The sequence below is a fragment of the Hyla sarda genome, chromosome 1 (assembly GCF_029499605.1).
Source record: "Hyla sarda isolate aHylSar1 chromosome 1, aHylSar1.hap1, whole genome shotgun sequence".
Classification (NCBI taxonomy): domain Eukaryota; kingdom Metazoa; phylum Chordata; class Amphibia; order Anura; family Hylidae; genus Hyla; species Hyla sarda.
In genome coordinates, this window is record NC_079189.1 from 317713384 (window position 1) to 317736751 (window position 23368).

General features: G+C 42.6%; 1 protein-coding gene across 17 annotated transcripts in view; it reads left to right on the top strand.

Annotated features, from left to right (window-relative positions):
* The window catches only part of PTBP3 (polypyrimidine tract binding protein 3), a 226391-nt gene that overhangs the window by 167664 nt on the left and 35359 nt on the right, over nt 1-23368 (top strand). For all 17 annotated transcript variants that reach the window (XM_056518480.1, XM_056518499.1, XM_056518547.1 and 14 more), the window contains 3 exons: nt 15877-16023; nt 18917-19078; nt 20575-20685. In XM_056518480.1, coding sequence (XP_056374455.1) covers nt 15877-16023; nt 18917-19078; nt 20575-20685 — 420 coding nt within the window. The remainder of the gene's footprint in view (nt 1-15876; nt 16024-18916; nt 19079-20574; nt 20686-23368) is intronic.

Below are 23368 nucleotides of genomic sequence, written 5' to 3' on the forward strand. Positions count from 1 at the left end.
GGCAGAAGAAGACGGCTCCCTGGATCCTACGGAAGCCGGTAAGTTGCCTAGCAACATCTGGAGGGCTACAGTCTGAGACCATTATACAGTGGTCTCTAAACTGTATCCCTCCAGATCTTGCAAAACTGCAACTCCTAGCTGTCTGGGCATGCTGGGATTTGTAGTTTTGCAACATCTGGAGGGTCACGGTTTGGAGATCACTGTATAATGGTCTCAAACTGTAGCCCTCCAGCTGTTGCAAAACTACATATTCCAGCATGCCCTTCGGCGATCAGTACATGCTGGGAGTTGTTGTTTTGCAATAGCTGGAGGCACACTGGTTGGAAAATACTGAGTTAGGTAACAGAACCTAACTGAAGGTTTTCCAACCAGTGTGCCTCCAGCTGTTGCAAAAGTACAACTTCCAGCATGCACTGTCTGTCAGTACATGGTGGGAGTTTTAGTTTTTAAACAGCTGGAGGTTTGCCCCCCATGTGAACGTACAGGGTACATTCACACGGGCAGGTTTACAGTAAGTTTCCTGCTTCAAGTCTGGGCTGCGGCAAATTTTTCGCCACAGCGCAAACTCCTAGCGGGAAACTCACCGTAACATGCCAGTGCGAATGTACCCTAAAAACACTAGTATGGGGCAACACCAGCATGTTAGTGTAAAAAAAATAAATAAAAAAAAAATAAATTAAAAATTTTACACTAACATGCTGGTGTTGCCCCATACTTTTTATTTTCCCAAGCAGTAAAAGGAAAAAAAGACCCCCAAAATATGTAACGCAATTTCTCCTGAGTAAGGAAATACCCCATATGTGAGCGTAAAATGCTCTGCGGACGCACAACAAGGCTCAGGATTGAGAGCGCACCATGTACATTTGAGGCCTAAATTGGTGATTTGCACAGGGGTGGCTGATTTTACAGCGGTTCTGACATAAACGCAAAAAAATAAATACCCACATGTGACCCCATTTTGGAAATGACACCCCTCACGGAACGTGACAAGGGGTATAGTGAGCCTTAACACCCCACAAGTGTTTGACGAATTTTCTGTAAAATTGGATGGTAAAATAAAAAATGAAAAATTTAGGGTAACAACAGCATTTTAGTGAAATTTTTTTATGTTCACAAGGGAAAATAGGAAAAAAGCCCCTCAAAATTTGTAACACCATTTCTTCTGAGTAAGAAAATACCCGATATGTGGATGTAAAGTGCTCTGCGGCCAAACTACAATGCTCAGAAGAGAAGGAGCGCCATTGGGATTTTGAAGAGAAAATTTGTCCGGAATTGAAGGCCACGTGTGTTTACAAAGCCCCCATAGTGCCAGAACAATTGACCCCCCCCCACATGTGACCCCATTTTGGAAACTACACCCCTCACGTAATATATTAAGGGGTGCAGTGAGCATTTACGCCCCACAGGTGTCTGACAGATTTTTGTAATTGTAACAGTGGTCCGTGAAAATGAAAAATATAATTTTTCATTTGCACAGCCCAAAGATCTGTCAAACACCATTGGGGTGTAAATACTCACTGCACCCCTTATTAAATTCTGTGAGGGGTGTAGTTTCCAAAATGGGGTCACATGTGGGGGATTCACTGTTCTGGCACCATGGGGGCTTTGTAAACGCACATGGCCCCTGACTACCGTTCTAAACTAATTCTCTTTCCAAAAGCTCAATGGCGCTCCTTCTCTTCTAAGCATTGTAGTTCGCCCGCAGAGCATTTTAAGTCCTAACATGGGGTATTTCCATACTCAGAAGAGATGGGGTTAAAAATTTTGGAGGGCATTTTCTCCCATTACCCTTTGTAAAAATGGTAAATTTGGGAAAAAACGGCAAATTTTTTTTTTTCATTTACACATGCGATTGTATCGAAAAGTCGTCAAACACCTGTGGGGTGTTAAGGCTAACTGGACCCCTTGTTACGTGCCTTGAGGGGTGTAGTTTCCAAAATGGTATGCCATGTGGGGTTTTCTGCTGTTCTGGCACCATAGGGGCTTTCTAAATGGGACATGCCCCCCAAAAAGCATTTCAGCAAAATTCACTTTCCAAAATCCCATTGTCGCTCCTTCCCTTCTGAGCCCTCTACTGCGCCCGCTTAACACTTGAAATACACATATGAGGTATTTCCTTTCTTGAGAGAAATTGGGTTACAAATTTTTTTGGGGGGCTTTTTCTTCTATTACCACTTGTAAAAACTCAAAAACTGAGTCTACAAGAACATGCGAGTGTAAAATATGAAGATTTTGAATTTTTTTTTAACTTTGCTGCTATTCCTGTGAAACACCTAAAGGGTTAACACACTTACTGGATGTCATTTTGGATACTTTGAGGAGTGCAGTTTTTATAATTGGGTCATTTATGGGGTATTTCTAATATGAATGCCCTTCAAATCCACTTCAAAACTGAACTGGACCCTGAAAAATTCAGACTTTGAAAATTTTGTGGAAAATTGCTGCTGAACTTTGAAGCCCTCTGATGTCTTCCAAAAATAAAAACATGTCAACTTTATGATGCAAATATAAAGTAGACATATTGTATATGCGAATCAATATATAATTTATTGGGAATGTCTATTTTCCTTACAAGCAGAGAGCTTCAAAGTTAGAAAAATGCAAACTTTTTAAATTTTTCTTAAAATTTTTGAATTTTTCACCAAGAAATGATGCAAGTATCGACACAAATTTGCCACTACCATAAAGTAGAATATGTCACAAAAAACAATCTCGGAATCAAATTTATAAGTAAAAGCATCCCAGAGTTATTAATGCTTAAAGTGACAGCGGTCAGATTTGCAAAAAAATGCTCCCGTCCTTAGGGTCATAATGGGCTCCTTCCCCAAGGGGTTAAATGGCTTCTTAGCTAAAACCCGAGAAAACAAGTGCAGAAGATAGTGTAATAGGTCTAGGGGTACAGACACTCCCTGAATCACTTGTCTCACCACTCTCCAGAAGTCTACAATAAGCGGGCAGGACCAGAATATGTGGAAAACAGTCCCCAGACCCACCCCACAGCGCCAACATAGAGGCGGAATTGTGGGATTCAATTTGTTCAGCAGCTCCAGGGTGTGATACCACCCCATAAGCAGTTTAAACTGAGTTTCCTCATATGCAGTGCAAATAGAAGCTTTAGAAGCCCATTCCCAAATTATTTGCCACTGAGGGAGAGTTATGGAGACACCCAGGGCTTTTTCTCAACGGTGCATATAGCGATGAGAAGGGGCAGCGCGCGAGGGACAGGACAGAGTAGATATCAGAGAGAAGTCCCCTCCCCTGAGGTCCACCACGGCACAATCGCTCAAAATTCGTAAGCAGGGACACCACAGTAGAAACTAGTGTGGAAGCCATAAAATGGCTAAGTTGCAGGTAGTGGAACCGCTCCGAAGAGGGGAGATCCCATCAAGAAGCCAACTGTGCGAAAGGCAGGAGAGTGTGAGAAAGTGGATCCACCACGTCAGCCCAGCAAAAGAGACCCCTAGAAAGCCTTACCCAAGGACAGGCCAGAGGGAGAAGCAGGATGATAAAGGAAGGACCACAAGGGAGAGGAGGAGGAAAGCACACTAAACTTCCTAGAGCAGTATCCCCATACATAGTGTGAAGAAGACATCGGGCCCAGCAAGGGACCTGGGGGGGATAGATGGGGGAGCAGTACTCCAGAGGAGGGAATTAGGATGGATCGGAGCCATCCATCATTTCTCCAACTCCATCCATCGACTGTATGCATGGTAGGTAGACCATGCCGCCAGGTGACGTAATATTTAATGACATCCGGAACTGCTAAACCACCCATGGACTGACTTGCCAGCATCAAAGACATCTGGAGGCGATGTCGCTTAGCATCCCAAATAAAACGGAAAACCCCCGACTGGAAAGACCGCAAAGTGACAACGGGACGCGTACTGATAGGGTCTTGAAAAAATTTAGTAATTTAGGTAAAATTTTCATTTTAACCACCGCTATATGCCCAAAAAACAAAATATATCTGAACCGCCATTTTTCCTTAAGTGCCCAGAGTTTCCGAGAAAGAGAGGGGAAATTAGCAGAATAAAGGGAAGTATAGCGAGAGGAAAGTAACACACCCAAGTATTTAATAGAAGAGGACCACTTGAAAGAGTAGTTAGCACGTAAAAGGGTATACAGAGGAGCAGAGAGGTTTAGAGAAAGTGCCTACGTTTTAGAAAGGTTGACCTTTATAACCAGAAACCACACCAAAGAACCCTGTGAAGAATCCTATAAAGGTTAGGAAGGGAAAGTAGCGGATTGGAAAGAGTGAGGAGGACATCATCCACAAAAAGGCAAATTTTGAATTCCCTGTCATGAAGAGAAATTCCAGAGATGTCTGGGTCCCCCCGGATCATAGCAGCGTGAGGGTCAATGCATAATGCCAAAATCAAGGGGGACAGTGGACAACCCTGTCTAGTTCCATTAAACAGAGAAAAAGCAGTAGAAGAAGCATGAGGAAGTTTGAGAGAAGCAGTGGGAGAGAAATAAAGACCCTGCAGTGCAGTCAAAAAAGTACAGGAAATACCAAACTTCTGAAGGGTGGCAAAGAGAAACGGTCAGCCCAGCCTATCAAAGGCTTTTTCAGCATCCAGACTAAGAACCAGAGCCTGCTCAGACTGCTGATTGATCGTCATTAAGGTCCACTACACATCTAGTGTTGTCACCTCCCTGGCGGCAAGGAATAAAGCCAACCTGATCCTTATGCACAAGTGAGGGGAGAAATAAACTAAGGCGAGACGCCAAGACTTTAGAAAACTATTTCAAATCGGAGTTAAGGAGAGCAATGGGCCTATAACTGGAGGAATCATGAGGGTCTTTACCAGGCTTAGGTATCAGGGTAATCAAGGAGTGAAAAAAGGACTGCGGGATCCCCCCCCCCCCCCCCCCCCCCCAATTAAAGAATTAGAGAGGTACAAGTTTTGGGAGAAGAATGGAAGTATAACTTTACTGAGAGCGTAGTGGGTGCATGGAATAGCCTTCCTGCAGAAGTGGTAGCTACAAATACAGTGAAGGAGTTTAATCATGCATGGGATAAGCATGAGGCTATCCTGCATGTAAGATAGGCCCAGAAACTATTGATAGTAGAGATAGTAGCGAAGTTACAGTAATTCGATTTGTCACAAACTTCTCGGCTCGGCAGTTGCTGACTTTAGCCTGCATAAATTAGTTCAGCTTTCAGGTGCTCCGGTGGGCTGGAAAAGGTGGATACAGTCCGAGGAGAGATTCTCCTAGGACTGTATCCACCTTTTCCAGCCCACAAGAGCAACTGAAAGCTGAACTAATTTATGCAGGCTAAAGTCAGCCAAGGCGGAGCCGCGAAGTTCATGACAAATCGAATTACTGTAACTTTGCTCATCTCTAATTGATAGTATTCAGATTATTGGGCAGACTAGATGGGCCAAATGGTTCTTATCTGCCGACCCAGTCTGTTTCTATGTTGAACCGCACTGATCAGAAGAACAGTATAAGCGATATACTCTCTGGCTTGCAAGGATCTCTGCCCAGTTGCATTAGACTGGTTCCATTGTAAGTCTATGAAGCCAGTCTAGCACAACTGGATGGAGATCAGTCTAGCACAACTGGAGGAGAGTGAACAATTTTAGTGTGTACTTCTCTCTGTTCATTGAAATGATTGGTGGGGGTCTGAACACTCAGTCCCTGACTAATGAAAACTATTATGTCTGTCTAACATGACAAACGTTTTGGTATATGACAGGGACACTTTTTAAAGGGCTTATCCCAAGATTAGTTATCCACAGTCCACAGGATTGGACATACTTAGCTAAAGTGGGTAGGACTGCTGGGAGTCCCACTAATCATGAGAACAGAGGCCCCATACCCCTAGAGTGAATAAAGTGGCAGTGCGCATACTCGTTCACCACTCAAGTCACTCTCTGTGGGACTTCTGAACATAGCCAAGTATATCATGGCTAGGTTTGGAAGTCCCATAGAGAGTAAGTAGAGCAGCGGGCGAACACTCCATTCATTTGGAGGACAATAGGTCTTAGTCAGCCGTTTGACCATCCCGAATCAGTTAGTTATCCCTTTGTAATTTTGGGAATAAATCACTTAATAAATTAGCAAATAATTGTATAAAATTTCCACAATCTTTTGTTATTGCCTTGAATCAGTGGGCCATGTCTCCCAGTCTGTAAGGTACAAATACCTGTAATATTTGTGGAGAGTATGTAACTAGACATTTGCATGGCTCCCAGTGAGAACTTTTTTACTGCAAGAAGTTCATGTTCTTTTCTGACTGGATAATTGCATTTCTTCTTTTTTGTTTAAATGGCGTGCATTGTCAAGAAACCAATTATTGATTTAATATTACTTGGGGCAGAAATACTATCTGTAAAAAAAAAAGTCACCTCACTGGCCTCAGCGGTGACACGCTTCTGGCAAAAATTGGCTGAGCATGCATTTCCTGTGTTTTGAAACTGGATCAGAGAATAGAGATCAACCTTTACCTGGAGAATGTTATAACTAGAGATGAGCGAATCGAAGTTGACGAACCCGAATTCGTTACAAATTTCATGAAAAATTCGATTTGCAACGAATACGAATATCGCCGTGATTCTATCGCACGAATCGCTTCATTAAACTCCATTTTACAGCGTTCCAGGCTATTGGGGACCTAAGATGGCAGATCCACATGTGAGTACACGGGGCAGGGGATTATGGAAGGGCGGGAAACAGCGGCGGGAATGAAGGTAGGCGGGCTGACCCTGAATCACATGTGAGATGCATATCAGTGTTCACTGACCCCTGTGATGTCACAGCCCCTATATAATCGGCGGCCATCTTGCCTCTCTTCATTTAATCTATGCACTCAGATGGAGAGGACGGGACTGCGTGTGTGTGAATAGCTCATACCACAGCGTTACACTGCAACTGCTAGTCACATCAGCATTAGGGAAAGGCAGGAGTGCAGAGTGCTGTGCTGTTACACTGAGAAGGATCATTGATTGCTAAACCTCCTATTCACGTTATTGAGCATTGCAGCAGAGAGGGGCAGATAGCTGTCAGCTGCCTCATACAGATCTCCAAGCTGCCTGAACTTTCTGAAGCATCTTATCTCCTCATTGTTCAGCCCAATTGAGTTTATTTTTGTTTGCTCCACAAAACTTCTGCTGCTCAGAATTGTGTGACAGAGTGCAATTTAGGGTTTAATCCCTGTATTTTTATTTTTTTTTGTGGCGCTGCACTGTTGGGTCCTGCTGCTGTTCAGAAATACATGATTGTTCAGTGGACTGTAGTGCATTTGCACCATTTTGTACCTGGGCTGGCTACATACTGTGCAAGTCCAAACAATACTATTCACCGGCTGTTTTTTTTTTTAAACAGTTTTTTCTGCGTATAGTTATGCATATATAACTGCCCTCATCAGTGCATACCGCATAGGTACATGCAAGTATTGTACCATTTAGTACCTGTTAAGCTGTCAAGGTGCTCCATACCGTCAAAGTCCAAACAATAGTATCCACCGGCTGGTGTATTACAAAAATACAGAGTTTTTTCTGCTAATAGTTAGGCATATTACTGCCCTCATCAGTGCATACCGCATAGGTACATCCAAGTATTGTACCATCTAGTACCTGTTAATCTGTCAAGGGCCTACATACTGTTCAAGGACAGCCGTAAGTAATCACCTGCTGCTGTTCTAGACAAATACTGTTTAAAGAGTAGTGTAGCGTATTGTAATACCCTCATAAACGCACTAAGTATGTCAGGCAGAGAAGTGCCAGGACGTGCACAGAGGAGTGTCAGAGGCCTAAATACTTCAGGCAGAGTTGGCAGTAGCCTTAGGGCGAGTGGCAGCAGGAGTCGCAGCGAGAGGCCTGAACTCCCGTTATCAGCCAGAGGTAGTGTCTCCACCAGCAACCCATCTGCAGTCGTCGATTGGTTAACACGCTCATCCTCATCATCACAAGTGACATCTGACACCCCCAGTCAACAGTCGGTTGGTTCCTCAGACACAACCCTCAGTTGGCATGGCCCGGGAGCAGTCCGTGTCCTCCCATTGGCTTTGTCCTATGCTGTTTCCTCTCCTAAAGAAGTATCTTATGCTGTGGGTTCAGCTCCACTATTTACTGAGGACAATCCAATAGAGGACAGTCAGCAGCTACTGGACAGCCAAGAAGGGGAGGAGACGCGCGCCGCTTGCTCCGCTAGGCAGCCAAGTAGTGATGCGGAGAGTGAAGTGGAAGGCGGTGTTGCAAGTGTTCAGGGTCCTGAAGCAGACACTGTTGAGGAACCTGAGGAGGACATCAGTGACGTGCACACAACTGTTGATGATGATGAAGCCGATCGCAATTGGGAGCCGGGTGCAGAAGGGGCTTCATCATCATCAGGAGAAGAGAGTTGCAGGTTTCCCTTGAGGCAGCAAGGCGGTAGCATGGTTGGCAGTCAGCGTGGTGGCAGTAGTGAAAATTCAGGAGCCAAACGTGCCCAGGGGAGACCACCCACTTCGCGGCAGCCTACCTTTCCGGGAGGTAGTGGAACAGGGGTTCCTGGAGACTTCGCCAGTAGCAGTCAATTAGTGCGGACTTGCGGGTGGGAAAATCAGCTACTCTGCGGTGTGGAAGTTTTTCATAAGGCATCCGGAGGAGGTTCACGTAGCCACATGCAAGACCTGTCGGGAGAAGGTGAAGCGTGGCCAGGGTCCCAATGTCGGCACCACGGCCCTGCGTCAACACATGCTTCGCCTCCATAAAGTGGCCTGGGAGAACCGTGGCTCCGATGTAGTGGTCCAGCCTGCTGCATCACCCAGTGGCCATCCGCTCCCTCCTTCATCCAGCCAAGGCTCCACCACCTCAGCCGAAGGGAGCTGTGTGTCCCGCTTTTAGTCAGCCATTCCACCAACAATCCATCGGCGAAGCCATGTCCAAGAGACAACAGTATGCGCCCACTCATCCAACGGCGCAGAAGTTGAATGTGCTCCTGTCCAAGTTGCTGGTGTTGCAGTCCCTCCCTTTTCAAGTGGTGGACTCTGCACCTTTCAGAGAATTGATGGCTTGTGCCGAGCCGAGGTGGAGAGTCCCAAGCCGTCATTTCTTTGCGAAGAAGGCAGTACCAGCCCTGCATAAGTTTGTACAAGAGAAGGTGGGCCAGTCCTTGAGCCTGTCTGTGTGTTCAAAAGTGCACGGCAGCGCCGACGTGTGGAGCTGTAACTACAGGCAGGGACAATACTTGCCTTTTACGGCTCACTGGGTAAATGTGGTTCCTGCACAGCCACAACAGCAACTTGGACAGGTCACACCGCTTCCTCCTCCATGCTCTCGCTCCCAGGCAGATGGTCCTGTTACAGTATGCGACGCTGCCTCCTCATGCTCCACCGTGTCCTCGGCCTCCACTGCACGTCCAAATCTCGGTGGCCATTCATCGTACCATGTGTGTAGGGCACGGCACTGTAACGGCACGGTCAAGCTGTTCTTCACATGGTTTTCCTTGGCGAACGAAGTCACACAGGGGAGGAACTGCTAAAGTTCATTCGTAAAGAAATCAGAGTATGACTTACTCCACGAAATCTGGAAAAGGGAACCATAGTGACAGACAACGGGAAGAACATCGTGTCTGCGCTGCGACAAGGAAGTGTGAAACATGCGCCCTGCATGGCACACGTGTTGAATCTGGTTGTCAAGCACTTCTTCAAGTCTTCACCCCATTTGCAAAACATCCTGAAAATGGCAAGGAAACACTGCATGCACTTCAGCCACTTGTACATCGCCAAGCACACCTTCCTTGAGCTGCAGCGTCAGAACGGTATCCCACTACTTGGTCTTATTTGTGACGTTGCCACACATTGGAATTCCACCCTCCATATGTTGGACAGACTATACGAACAAAGAAAAGCCATCACCGATTTCTTGATGATCCAAGCAGATAGGAGTACTCCCCTGTGTAACTTCAATGTGAACCAGTGGCAGCTCGTACGTGACACCTGCCGTTTGCTGAGGCCCTTTGAGAAAGCCACATTATTTGTGAGTCGCCTGGATTACGCCATGAACGACGTAATTCCGCTCCTACATTTCCTACAACAAATGATTGAAACCATGGCTGGTCATGGCAATGGAGACGTTGCGCCTACATCTCAAGGCTACATGAGCCCTGTGGGGGCTGAACTGGAGGAGGAGGATGATGAGGGGCAGAGCGGAGCACAGTTTAGGTTGGATGAGATGGCTGGTGTTTCTAGTCTTTGGACAGGAGAGAAGGAGCAGCCAGAGGAGCTGTAGGGTTATGAGGAAGTTGAGACAGAGGACCCAGACACACCGTGCAGATGGAGGCAGGTAGTCCCTCCGAGTCACTGGTGCAAATGGCACGATGCATGCTCAGTTGCTTGCGTAGTGACCCCCGAATTGTCAAAATTCGTCAGCGGGATGACTTCTGGATCTCCACCTTTATTAGGCCCTCACTACTGTCCCAAAATGGGGGCTTTTTTTACACCCACTGAGAGGGAGGACAAACGGACCTACTACAGAGACATTCTACGTAGTCAGTTGGCTGATGCCTATCGGCCACATGGTCCATCCACTCGCAGGTCTGACTCGGGGGGCCCTCTGCGCTCACCTTCCACTGCCATGGCTGCTGGGGAGGGGAGTGGTGGGAGGAGCAGTACCAGCTCAATCAGCAGCAGCCTGAGTCTACAGTCGCTGATGAGTAGCTTTCTTCACCCGCATAGTGAAGCAGCTCATGAGCAGCAGGTAGACATGGAGCAGGACCTGAACGAACCAGCAGGTGGTGGCATACCTTGACATGGCCATGCCAACAACCATTGAAGATCTGCTGGACTTCTGGGCAGCCAAACTTGATTTATGGCCATAACTAGCAGAGTTTGCCCTGGAAAAGCTGTCCTGCCCGGCCAGTAGTGTGCCATCAGAGCGGGTGTTTAGTGCGGCCGGGGCCATAGTCACCCCAAGGCGAACTAGTCTGTCCACCAAAAATGTGGAGAGACTGACGTTTGTCAAGATGAATCGGGGATGGATCAGCCAGGATTTCGAGCCACCAATGCCAGATGCCTCAGAGTAGATTGACCAAGCTGCTACACCAACATTTCCCAATTATGGTTGGTTATGAAACCCTCTTGGGTTATCAATTAGGGTTATGGAACCCTCTTGGGTATTGCGAATGCCTGCTCCATATTCATTCTGTGTCTTTCAGGAACTACTTGCCTCCCTGCCCTCAGGCCTTTGGCCTTAAATTTTTGGATATTTAGCAGTAGCTAAATACATGCTTAATGTAAATTTCAACATTGACTTTTAAATGTAAGGGGATGGTTATGAAACCCTCTTGGGTACTGCTCCTGACTGCTCCTGACTCATTCTGTGTCTTTTGGGAACTACTTGCCTCCCTGATGCCTCAGGCCTTGGGCCTTCAATTTTTGGATGTTTTGCAGTAGCTAAATACATGCTTAATGCTAATTTCAACAATGATCTTTAAATTCTCGGCACTCTGCTAGGGCCTTCTCCTACCCCGTCGGGGCCGATCCGAGGACCTCACTAAACCATCCAATCGGTAGTAGAGACATGCGGTGTGTACAAAGGGCAGGGACTTGATGAGCCCGAGCTTATGACCGGCACTTAGTTGTGATTCTTCTTTCCTGGCAAATAATTGCAATCCCTGATCCCTATCGCAAAGGGGGTTCAGCGGGTTACCCGCACCTGTCGGTGAAAGATAGACACACGCTGGTCCGTTCAGTGTAGCGCGTGTGCAGCCCCGGACATCTGAGGGCATAACACACCTGTTATTGCTCTATCTCGCGAGTGATCGTGCAATGTAAGGGGTTATTAAAGCCTCTTGGGTACTGCTGATGCCTACTCCTGACTGCTCCTGTGTCTTTCAGGAAGTACTTGACTTCCTGATGCTTCTGGGCTTGGACCTTTAATTTTAGGATTTTTGAAATACATACATACACGTTTAATTAAAATTTCAACATTTATGGTGCAATGTATGGGATTATTAAACACTCTTGGGTAGTGTTTTTTTCAAATTTTCTGATAATTATCACAGAAATAAACTTGAATTTTCCACAATAATAACCATTACACTATTGAACGACTGCGTGCGATTTTTCAAAAAAATACGCAGAGGGATGAACTCTGCTTCTTTATTTCATAAAAAATTATTTTATAGAAGAATGTCTTTTGGTGGTCCACCGTCCTGCATTTTAGAGTCTTCTGGACTCTTGGATATGCGATTGTTCTTAAACAAAGGTACAAAAACCAAAAATGGCCGGTCAGGGCTATGGAGATGTTGCGCCTACATCTTACGGCCACATGAGCCCTGTGGGTGCTTGTGAGATTAGGTCCTTAGTACCCGCACGGCTGCGTCCGGGACACAAATTTTGATTTAAATTTCAAATAAAAAAATCACACATTTCAATGGTCTCCTCATGCTGCAGCCAACTCCAGGCTGCATCATTCTGGTAATATATAGAGAGCACTCGCTGTCCTAAATTTTCGTTAAAATTTTTCGTCAAAAATGTTTGTCTTTTTTATGAGGGATTGTGAAGCTTTGGTGCGTACTCATGCATCAGCAAACTCCAGCCTGTGTCATTTAGGCAATATATGGTTTACTGATGGCGCTGCTGGGCCTGGGTCTGGGAATTTCAAATTTTCTCATAGGTAGCACCCGCTATCCATAAGTCTTCTTCATAAATTTGTTGTGTTTTTTTTGAGGGATTGTGAAGCCCTAGTGTGTACTCATGCATCAGCCAACTCCAGGGTGTGTCATTCATGCAACATATAGGTAGCACCCGCTGTCCTAAATATTCCTAAAATTATTTTAAAAATGGTTGTTTTTTCTTTGGGATTCTGAAGCCCTGGTGTGTACTCAATGCTGCTTCCTGCTATACTCTGTCAGCCCGTTGGTCCTGCGACAGTGTGCTACTCCGCCTCCACATCCTCCTCTGTGTCTTAAGCCTCCACTGCCCGGACAAGTGTCAGTGGCCCTTCCACGTGTGCAGGTCACGGCGGTGTCACGCTGTTCTTTACATGGTTTGCCTTGGCGAGAAGTCTTGGAAAGAATGGCCGGTCAGGGCAATGGAGACGTTTCGCCTAAATCTTACGGCCACATGAGCCCTGTGGGGGCTTGTTGGATTTGGTCCTTCGTACCCACACGCTGGGGTCCGGGACACGCAAAGGTTGTTTTAAATTTCAAAAAAAAAAATGATAGCGCTGTTGGGCCTGGGTCTGTTAATTTCAAATTTTCTCATGGGTAGCACCCGCTATCCAAAATCTTTTTCAAAAATTTCTAAAATTGTGGTGTTTTTTGGAGGAATTGTGAAGCCCTGGTGTGTACTCGTGCATCAGCCAACTCCAGGCTGTGTCATTCAGGCAATATATGGGTTGCTGATGCCGCTGTGGGGCCTGGGTCTGGTAATTTAAAATTTTCTCATAGGTAGCACCCGCTATCCAAAATCTTCGGTTTAAATTTCTTAATTCATCTTTTAATCTTAGGGATTGTGAAGGCCTAGTGCCTACTCATGCTGCTGGCAACTCCGGGCTGTGCCATTCATCCACTATATGGTCTCCTCATGCTGCCAACACCTCCATGCTGTGTCATTAAGCCACTATATGGTGTCCTCATGCTGACAACATGTCTATGCTGTGTCATTCAGCCACTATATGGTGTCCTCATGCTGCCAACATGTCCATGCTGTGTCATTAAGCCACTATGTGGTCTCCTCATGCTGACAACACCTCCATGCTGTGTCATTCTGCCACTATATGGTGTCCTCATGCTTCAGCTTCATCCAAGCTGTGTCATTCAGCCACTATATGGTGTCCTCATGCTGCCAACACCTCCACACTGTGCCATTCAGCCACTATATGGTGTCCTCATGATGCCAACACCTCCACGCTGTGCCATTCAGCCACTATATGGTCTCCTCATGCTGCCAACACCTCCACGCTGTGTCATTCAGCCACTATATGGCATCCTCATGCTGCCAACACCTCCACGCTGTCATTCAGTCACTATATGGTCTCCTGACACTGATGCCACCACCAGGCTCTGTCATTGGGCTGCTGTGCGGCAGTGATTCTAAAAGTGATGCAGCTAATCTGCATGTTATTCTGATTAACAGTATTATTTCACTAACCCAGCACACTCCATATGCGTTTTAGAACACAGCAAAGTGTTCTATACCCCTATAGAGGCTGTATGTAGGCTAGAAATAGCCTTTTTTAATATAGATTCGCCGCGAAAAAATTTGGATCGAAACAAACTTTTCCGGAAAATTCGGCGAATCGGCTGAATCGGATTTTTGAAAAGTTCGCTCATCTCTAGTTATAACCACAGTGACAGAAGATTGATGAGAAGAATAGATTTTTTTTTTGTTTGTTTTTTTTGTAAGCCATTTTGCAACTTTAAAAAAAAAAAAAAAAAAAAAGGTATTTACCCAAGACGACCTTTCCATCCTTGCAAAGTGAAACATACATCATGAAGCAAAAAACACAGCAAGGAAATTAGTGCACAAACTACCATAACATATTGTAAAAGATAATTGTGCAGAAACATTTAAAACACATATTCATAGGTAAGAGCCAAATGTGCTACAAAACCTACCTACTATGCAAAAAGTCCCACAACAGGATGTGGGCAAACAATATTGTTGTCTACAGCAAGGTAACAACAATAAACACCTATAGAGAAGACAGTTAAGGTTGGGAGATCAGAGTGTTTTCCATTTTGAGTCATTAAAATTGCCTTTATAATCTGTCAGAATCTGAAGCCTTGAACAGAAATTTAATGCACAGTAAGGCTGCATTCACATGGGGTTTTTGCAATACGGTTCCCGTATCAGGTTTTTTTGTAAAAAAAACAAACAAACCTATGTCTCAAAACCGGACCGAACCGTATACAACTCTGTACAACCATATACCTCTGTACGGTTTTAAATCGTAAACGGTTTGAAAACGAATGTCTGCTTGCATACGGTTTAATACGTTTTTTGAAGGAAAAAAAAACATGATACAGTTTTATGTTTGTCCTTAATTAAAGTTAAATTAAAGTTCTTCTTGTTCTATTTGTGGGAAGAACTTTTGGCCTGCACTGTGCATGTGCAAACTGCAAAACCGTATTGTACAAACCGGATGGAACCGTATGAACATACGGTTCTGTACGGTTCCCATTGACCACCCAAAAAAAAAAGTATAAGGGTTGTATCCGGTTTTTCTGCCAGACATAAAACCGTAGTAGACTACGGTTTTGTGTACAGGAAAAAAACGGATAAAACCGTAAATGATGCAAAACATAGATAACCGGATTCTATTCATTTGACAGTTCCACTCCTGAAGTTGCCTTGAAAGTAATTCATGACCGTTTGCTTACCTAGGATCAACAAGTGGCACAACAATGCACTTTGCCATTCATTGTTTTGAGAAGGACTTGGATTGCATGCAATATGCACATGGTCTGGTTGCACAACTAACTTTTAACTGTGACTTAGTTTTTCTGTATATTTTTTACTTTGTTACACTTTTCTTTTTTTTATCTTTTTCTTTATTTTTATATTTTTTTGCATATATGCTATACATTATATAACCACACTGGATGTAAAAGGCATATATACTTATATTAACCCATTATTGAGTCTGGTATCATGAAAATGATATAGTATAACCCATGAATTTCTTGGCCCATTAGGCCCAGATTTATCAAACTGTGTGAGAGAAAAAAATGGAGTGAATTTCCACAGCAACCAATCACAGCTCAGCTAAAGAGAGCTCTGGTAAAGTGAAACCTGAGCTGTGATTGGCTGCCGTGGGAAAATCACTCTATTTTTTTCTCTTTGATAAACCTGGGCCACAGTGATTCAGTATTACAGGTTGTAAGTAATAAGTGATGTATTGCCACATGGTTTATGATATTTGTCTCTTTCAATTATAGGCCTTCTTGGAAATGGCTTCTGAAGAAGCAGCTATCACTATGATGAATTACTACACCCCTGTCACTCCTCATCTCCGCAGTCAGCCTGTCTATATTCAGTATTCTAACCATAGAGAATTGAAGACAGACAACTTACCTAATCAATCGGTATGTATGACCTATTGGAAATGTAAATATTAGTGGAAAACTCAACGCTAGAGTCATTCTTTCAGCTTATATTGCTTTCAAAGTACCCGTGGCTTCATATTAACTGTGATTGACTGTAGTGGTCTTGGTTTAACACTATACATCATTACTGGAGCCAGGTGAACGAAAGCATTTATGCCTTTTATTTTATACCCTTTTTTTTTTACCAGTCAGCAAAAAAATCCATGGACTGGAAAACCCCTTTAACCAGTATAATTCTTTTAGATTAATAAGTATATTAATTCTTGAGCACCACTCCACTATGTACAGCTGTTGGAGCAGTGGTTTACTTTTAGGCAAACGCCAAGTGACATCACCATACCGATGCTTACCTAAACTATGCCGATGGCTGCCCGCCCCTCATTCCAAACTCTGCAGGGAAGCAGTACTATTGAACAAAGGTAAACCCTGTGATGGGAATACCCCTTTAACCTTTAGTCATATTCATATAAGAACCCTAATAGAATAAATTTTTCTTCGTAACATCATTAGGTTATGACATCTGTTAAGAGGTCTTTTATTGTATCCTGTACATATGAAGAATTGTAAATAGCTTCATTTCCATACTGTATTGTCATAGTGAAACTCTGTGTAAATAAATATGAATAGAATATACATACAGTTTGAGCACATTTGTTTATATACAGCTGTACTTCTCTTGTACTGATTCTGGGATTGTGCATGTTATTCTTGTGAACAGATGTTTTTTTCAAGTCCTTCTGCTTTCTGAACTGAAACGGTAGCACTGCCTAATGGATCAATGTCTGCACAAAACGTGTAGGTTAGCCTTTATACTAGGGCCTGTACAATAATCGGATGTTTGAGAAGACAAAAAAACAAAATGTCCTATGTGCCCTATTGAATGAATGTTTTTAATAGCAACCACCAGTAGTCTGTATCAAACTCTGCACTATAAGGCTACATTCACTGTGGAGAGCACAGTGGATTACAGTAATAGACAAAAGTCTTTACCCACATACTGTGGAAATTTTCTTCCCAGAATATTGAGCATGCTGAAGGATATTCAAACCTAAAGCATGTCAGTTATGTTGCGAAATTGTTGCAGATTTTTACTGTGAATTTCACCACTTGCAGCATAGCAAGAGGGAAATCTGCAATGCTTTTTTCTTTTTGGAAACTGCACCTGTATTGTGTACACATGACATAAAGGTTTAAGACCTTAAATAGGCACTGTCAGATACAAAAACTTTTGATATGTTGTAAGGCATGTATAACCAATAGGTTTTGCAATTGCTTTCATTAGAAAATTTTCAGTATTTCATAGTGAAAAAGGCAGTCAGGGCTCACAGCTAGAGGAAAAATCCTCCCACTATCAGCTTGTGTCCCGCTACTGTCAGTGAGGACAAGCTGGGAGTTGTAGTTTTGCTAATGCTAGGGGAGATGTGAGCAGACAGCATACTGAGGGAGGGGGCTAATAGTCAGCTAAATTTAAAAGTAATAAAAAAATTAATAAAGGTGCTAGACACATAAAAATTAGATCTACATGGTCAGGATTAGGTACTGAGTGATAGATCCAACAAAAAAAACATTTTTTTTTAATATGACGGGTACGCTTTAACTCCTAAAGGACAATGGACATATATATATATATATATATATATATATATATATATATATATAATATACATCCTGGTGTGCTGGTACTTAATGCACCAGGACGTACACGTACATGACGGGAGCATCAGAGCTGCACTCACTTAATGCACAGCAGGTCTCGGCTGCTATACAGACTAATCAGACCACCCACGGCATAATCACCGGGGTTTGGTGACTGACGGAGGTCCCCTTACCAGCTCCGACTATCTCCTCCTCAGATCTGCCTCAGATCTGCCCTATGGGGGCTATCTTGATATTAGTTTAAAAGTTAAAAAGTTAGTTTAAAAATAAAAATTTGAATAAGCCCTTTCCCTATTAATAATTAAAATCCCTCTTTTTTCAAATTGGACAAAAAAGTGAAATAAAAAATAAAATAAACATATTTGGTATTAACACATGCGTAAATGCTTCAGATATTAAAATATAATGTTAATGATCACATGCGGTGAATGACGTAAACGTAAAAATAAAACAAAATCCAAAATTGCTGCTTTTTGTGAACCTAACATCCAAGAAAAATGAAATAAAAAGTGATCAAAAAGTCACATACAGACCATGGCACAAAAAATGAGCCCTCATACAGCTGCGTATACAAATTTTTTTTTAAAGTTATAGGGATCAGAATAGAGCGATTTTAAGCATACTTCTACTTTTATTAAAATATATATATATATATATATATTTTTTTTTTTAAAGAACAGTAATAGTAAAGCATGTAAACATGGGTATCATTTTAATCGAATTGCCGTTAAATGCACAGCATAAAGCAAAACCCTGGTTTTCTTTACAATTTCCCCAAAAAATATTTTTGGGGGTTTTGCTGTACATTTTAGTGTAAAATGAAAAGTGTCATTACAAAGTATTGGTCACACAAAAACAAGCCCTTGTATGGATCTGTAGGGGGGGAAATAAGATATATGGCTATTAGAAGGTGAGGAACAAAAAACGTAAATGCAAGAATTAAACTGGCTGTGTCGTTTAAAAAAAATTAACATGACACTTTTGGACTTGTTTCTCCATGTTTTGTTTATTTTTTTACCATTGAAATCAATAAGAGCTTTAAAGTTTGTCAAATGATGTGTCTGATTTTGAAAAACATGATAAAAGTCAGTGTGGATTTTAGATGTGAATTGCTTGTGGATTCCTAATTTTTTCAGCATGGAATTCTTCTGTGTGAACATGCCCTTATTCTGTAAATACACTGTATTAATTATAATTTTTTCCCCTTTTTTCCAAGCGAGCACAGGCTGCTTTGCAAGCTGTGAACACTCACCCGTCTGGTCTGACTCTCACTGGTGGTCCTGGGGGTGAAAGTTTATTATTACCAGGCCAAAGTCCTGTACTCAGAATAATTGTGGAAAACCTGTTCTATCCTGTGACTCTGGAAGTTCTGCACCAGGTATTCATATGTACACATACTTATATATTGTAAGGCATTATTCACATCAGGTTTATTAGTGACTATCTTTGCTCCATCTCCAAGGGTATAACATTTTTTTACAGACAGGCAAAAAAACTGCATACTCATGGAAATGGGATGATCGTATTCACTCGTAGAGTATGTTCGGTCTGTTGAAATCCCAGCGTGTGTGTAACACAGTATACATTAGCATAACTTTCTGCAAGTATGCTGACGCATACCCCAATTGTAGGTTACTTATCTGATGTGAACATAGCCCTCTTACACAGGGCGATAATCGGCTAAACAGGTTGACATCGCCCTGTATATTAGGGCCAGGTATCAGCAGCTCATTGGGCCTAGTGATCTAGCAATGGTTTGTGTGGCCTTTCTCTCATGGTGCTCTAGCTTTGTAATAGGCTCTGTGTATAAACACCAATCTACGAGATGGTGCTTATTTATAACATACGACTCTGTTCAGACTTGTGCAAATTATTTCATTGCATTTTAATAGCGAAATAGCATACTGCAACAAAGGAAACCTGACTGAACAATCATACATTTAATATAAAGATATAGAAAAAGGAAGGGAAAAAGTAATCATATACAGTATACAAATATCTAATCCCCTCACCTGTTTTATATATAAAATAGAATGGAAAGCTTCTCAGTGTGGGTGTATAAAAAAATATATATATTTTCTTTAAAGGGGTTATCCAGGAAAAGAAGGGATTTCTTGAAAGATAAAACAGCACAGTGGTATTAAAACTTTGCTCAATTCACTTTAATGGAACTGAGCTGCAATACCACACAGAACCATGAGGACAAGTGTCAGAACCCAAGGACAGATGTGATGCTGTTTGTTTATTTTTATTTTTTAAAGAAATTAGCACTGTTTTTTTAATCATGGATAACCCACTTTATACATCATACATAAGTGGTAGTGTATGTCCCTATAATGGACAATACAATGTATACTTTATAAATGGGCATTGTACTATTCACATACCTTTTCATTACTCCTACCATACCACACAAGACTCCAAGTTCCGCATCAGCAGAGGGCTATGTATTTGAGCAATAATGCTGTCACGCTGTTCCCTTCTGTATATTGGAGCCTTTGGAAAAACATTAGAGATGAGCGAACTTACAGTAAATTCGATTCGTCACGAACTTCTCGGCTTGGCAGTTGATGACTTTTCCTGCGTAAATTGGCTCAGCTTTCAGGTGCTCTGGTGGGTTGGAAAAGGTGGATACAGTCCTAGGAAAGAGTCTCCTAGGACTGTATCCACCTTTTCCAGCCCACGGGAGCACCTGAAAGCTGAACTCATTTATGCAGGAAAAGCCATCAACTGCCGAGCCGAGAAGTTCGTGACGAATCAAATTTACTGTAAGTTCGCTCATCTCTAAAAAAACATGTTTAGATCATGTGTTCAAGGTAAAAAAAAAAAAAGTATTTTACACATTTAATTCTTCTAATTTCTTCCCTGTCACAGATCTTTTCCAAGTTTGGAACTGTACTGAAGATTATCACATTTACCAAGAACAACCAGTTCCAGGCTCTGCTTCAATATGCTGATCCAATAAACGCACATCACGCTAAAGTGGTAAGAAAGGCATATGACACGCACACACTTGTTACAGGAGATGGGGAAATAAAAATATATTCTTTCTGCATGTTTTGCAGTTATTCCTGAATTTTGGCAGTCTTATGCTGTGTATTATCAGAGTTACAAAGCTGCTTTGTGTAAATGTGCCTGGTAAACAAAGACCTTCAGTAATGAATGAGTCTGAAATGTTCTTGGACCCAGCTCTACAATGACTGACCTATTTTGCAACATTGAGATAAGTGGCAGAGCCCGTGCTGACGGTCTGGAGAAAATTTATCCACCTTAAAAAATGCTTTGCAGAATAAATCTGTCATTCTTTGTGCTATTAATTCATTTCATCTGTTATTTTTCCCTATAGTTAGTCCGTTATTGCCTGCAGGTATATGTTGGGCAGCAGTGTGATTTGTGACCTGCAAAGTGAACATGGTTATTTTATAGAGTATCTGGAACCATCTCTTAGCAGTTTGGTACTACTCTAGTGATACAATGCTTGCTCTTGAGGGCACATTGGGAAATGATCATACAGTTGAGATTCCTATTAGCTCTTATCCTTAACAAATTCTTTAGATACTTGAGTTTATCCTATATGAACAATTGAGTTTTTAGGCCGCTTTCACACTATAGAATGCTCAGTTTTAAAGATCCGTTATAATGACCTGTTAACAAAACCATTAAAAACGTCCGTTAAACGGCCACTACAAAATCCCATTATAGTCTATGGGATTTTTACATTACCCGTTTTAACCAGTCATAGCTCATTATTAATAACGGACGTTATTTTGTAACTGGAGAGGTAACGGGAGAAATAGTGTATGCAAGTGGATGGGTGGTAAGTTCAGCCAACATTTAACTAAAGTGTATGGGGACCTTAAGATAGATGGATTGGTAGATAGGTAGAACAGTAAAGCGAGAGAGAGGAATAGTTGGATGGATTGAGAGGAAGAGACATAGTGAAAATGTAACCTTAAAGGAATGTGCATCATGGATGCTCTTTTACTGTAAGCTAATAACCCCGATGGAACTATATATATATATATATATATATGTTGGTGGAGATGTATCAAAACCTGTGTAGAAGAAGATGGCACAGTTGCCCATAGCAACCAATCAGATTGCATTTTTCAGAGGTCTCTGAAAAATGAAAGAAGCAAACAAATTGGTTATGGGCAACTGCACCACTTTTCCTTTACTCAGATTTTGATAAATCTCCACCATTGTCTTTGAACATTTTGCAGAATTTATAGAATACGGAATTTTAGCAGCCATTGAGCTCTGAGACAAAAAACTGTCTTATTTGTCATTAGCAGCCAATCACAGTTCAGCTTTAGTTCATCAACTTGCTCTGGTAAAATGAAAGGTGAGCTGTAATTAGTTACTATGGGCAGTTTTTAATGAATCTGCCCCATTGTGTGAATGACCATATTGACAGCTTCTTTCCTCCCTCTACTTACAGATCAGACCACAGGTACTACTAAAACTCTCTTCCTGTAATACTGTTAAGGGTCCGTTCACACAGGAGCGCATCCGCAGCGTATATGACACTGTGGATACACTGCTAGCACACACACAGTTAGAGCAGAGCGAGCTCCCTTCTGCTGCCGCTGTAGCCCTGTGTGTCTGCTCGTGACTGCGGGCTTCCCGCTGGCAGTTACAAGCGGACACACAGAGCTACGGCAGCAGCAGCAAGGAGTTTGCTCTGCTGTAACTGTGTATGCCTGCCGTGTATCCGCGGCGTTAAATACCCAGTGGATGTGCTCCTGTGTGAACGTACCCTAAACAAGAACAGGAATTACCTATGTCTTCTCTAGTAGAAAAATAATTCATTTTGTATAATAGTATGTTAGGGAATTGGTAATTCTCTTCCAGAGGTGGCATATGACCTAACAAATTAAAGTGTGTCCCGGACTTTTATAAAATTGCAGTAAAAAAAAGCACCACAAACAAGAAGACAATCTGTATTACAGTTCTGTTCTTCGCCACTCAAGACCTAGCGAGAGCACGCTGAAAATTAAAATGCAAAGATATGAAAAATCACTGTAAAATACGTGTGTCAAAAAAGTGTTGTAGGAAAGCATCCATCTGGTGAGATTTAGTTGCTGGCACCTGGCCATCTGGTTTTAATCAGGTGAAAATAGTTCTATAGTAGTAATGACTTTCAAGTGCCACTCTGCCAGCGCAGTAAAGCCTACTGGAAAACACATGGGTCTCTTTCTGATTGTTATAAAAAGTGTAATGTTGTTTTGCACTCATTCTTCCTTTGAACCCCTTGAAAGCCTAAGGGGAAAGGAAACTAAATTCATTAGCCGGAGGTTGCCCAAGCTTTATTAACCCACAGTATGACTTGTATGAAACAGCTTCCAGGAAGTCCCTAACACCTTAACACTACTTGCTTGTGAACTACATGATACTGTTAAGGATACTTTGGAACAAAATAAGAACTGAATCAAATGTTCATGTGGGAAATGTAAAAAATATATATGGACCTGTCTTAGAAGCCCTACAAGACTGAGTGTCTATACATACATACTGTTGTGTATATCGAAGATTCTGAATTTTCAAAAGGTAGACCTGACTGGTGGAGCAGAACAGGCAGCAGAAGGTACATAGGAGTATGTAGTATGTGGGTGAATGCTTGGACGTTAAGGGTGATACTGTAGTGCAGAAATTTGTCAGAATTACG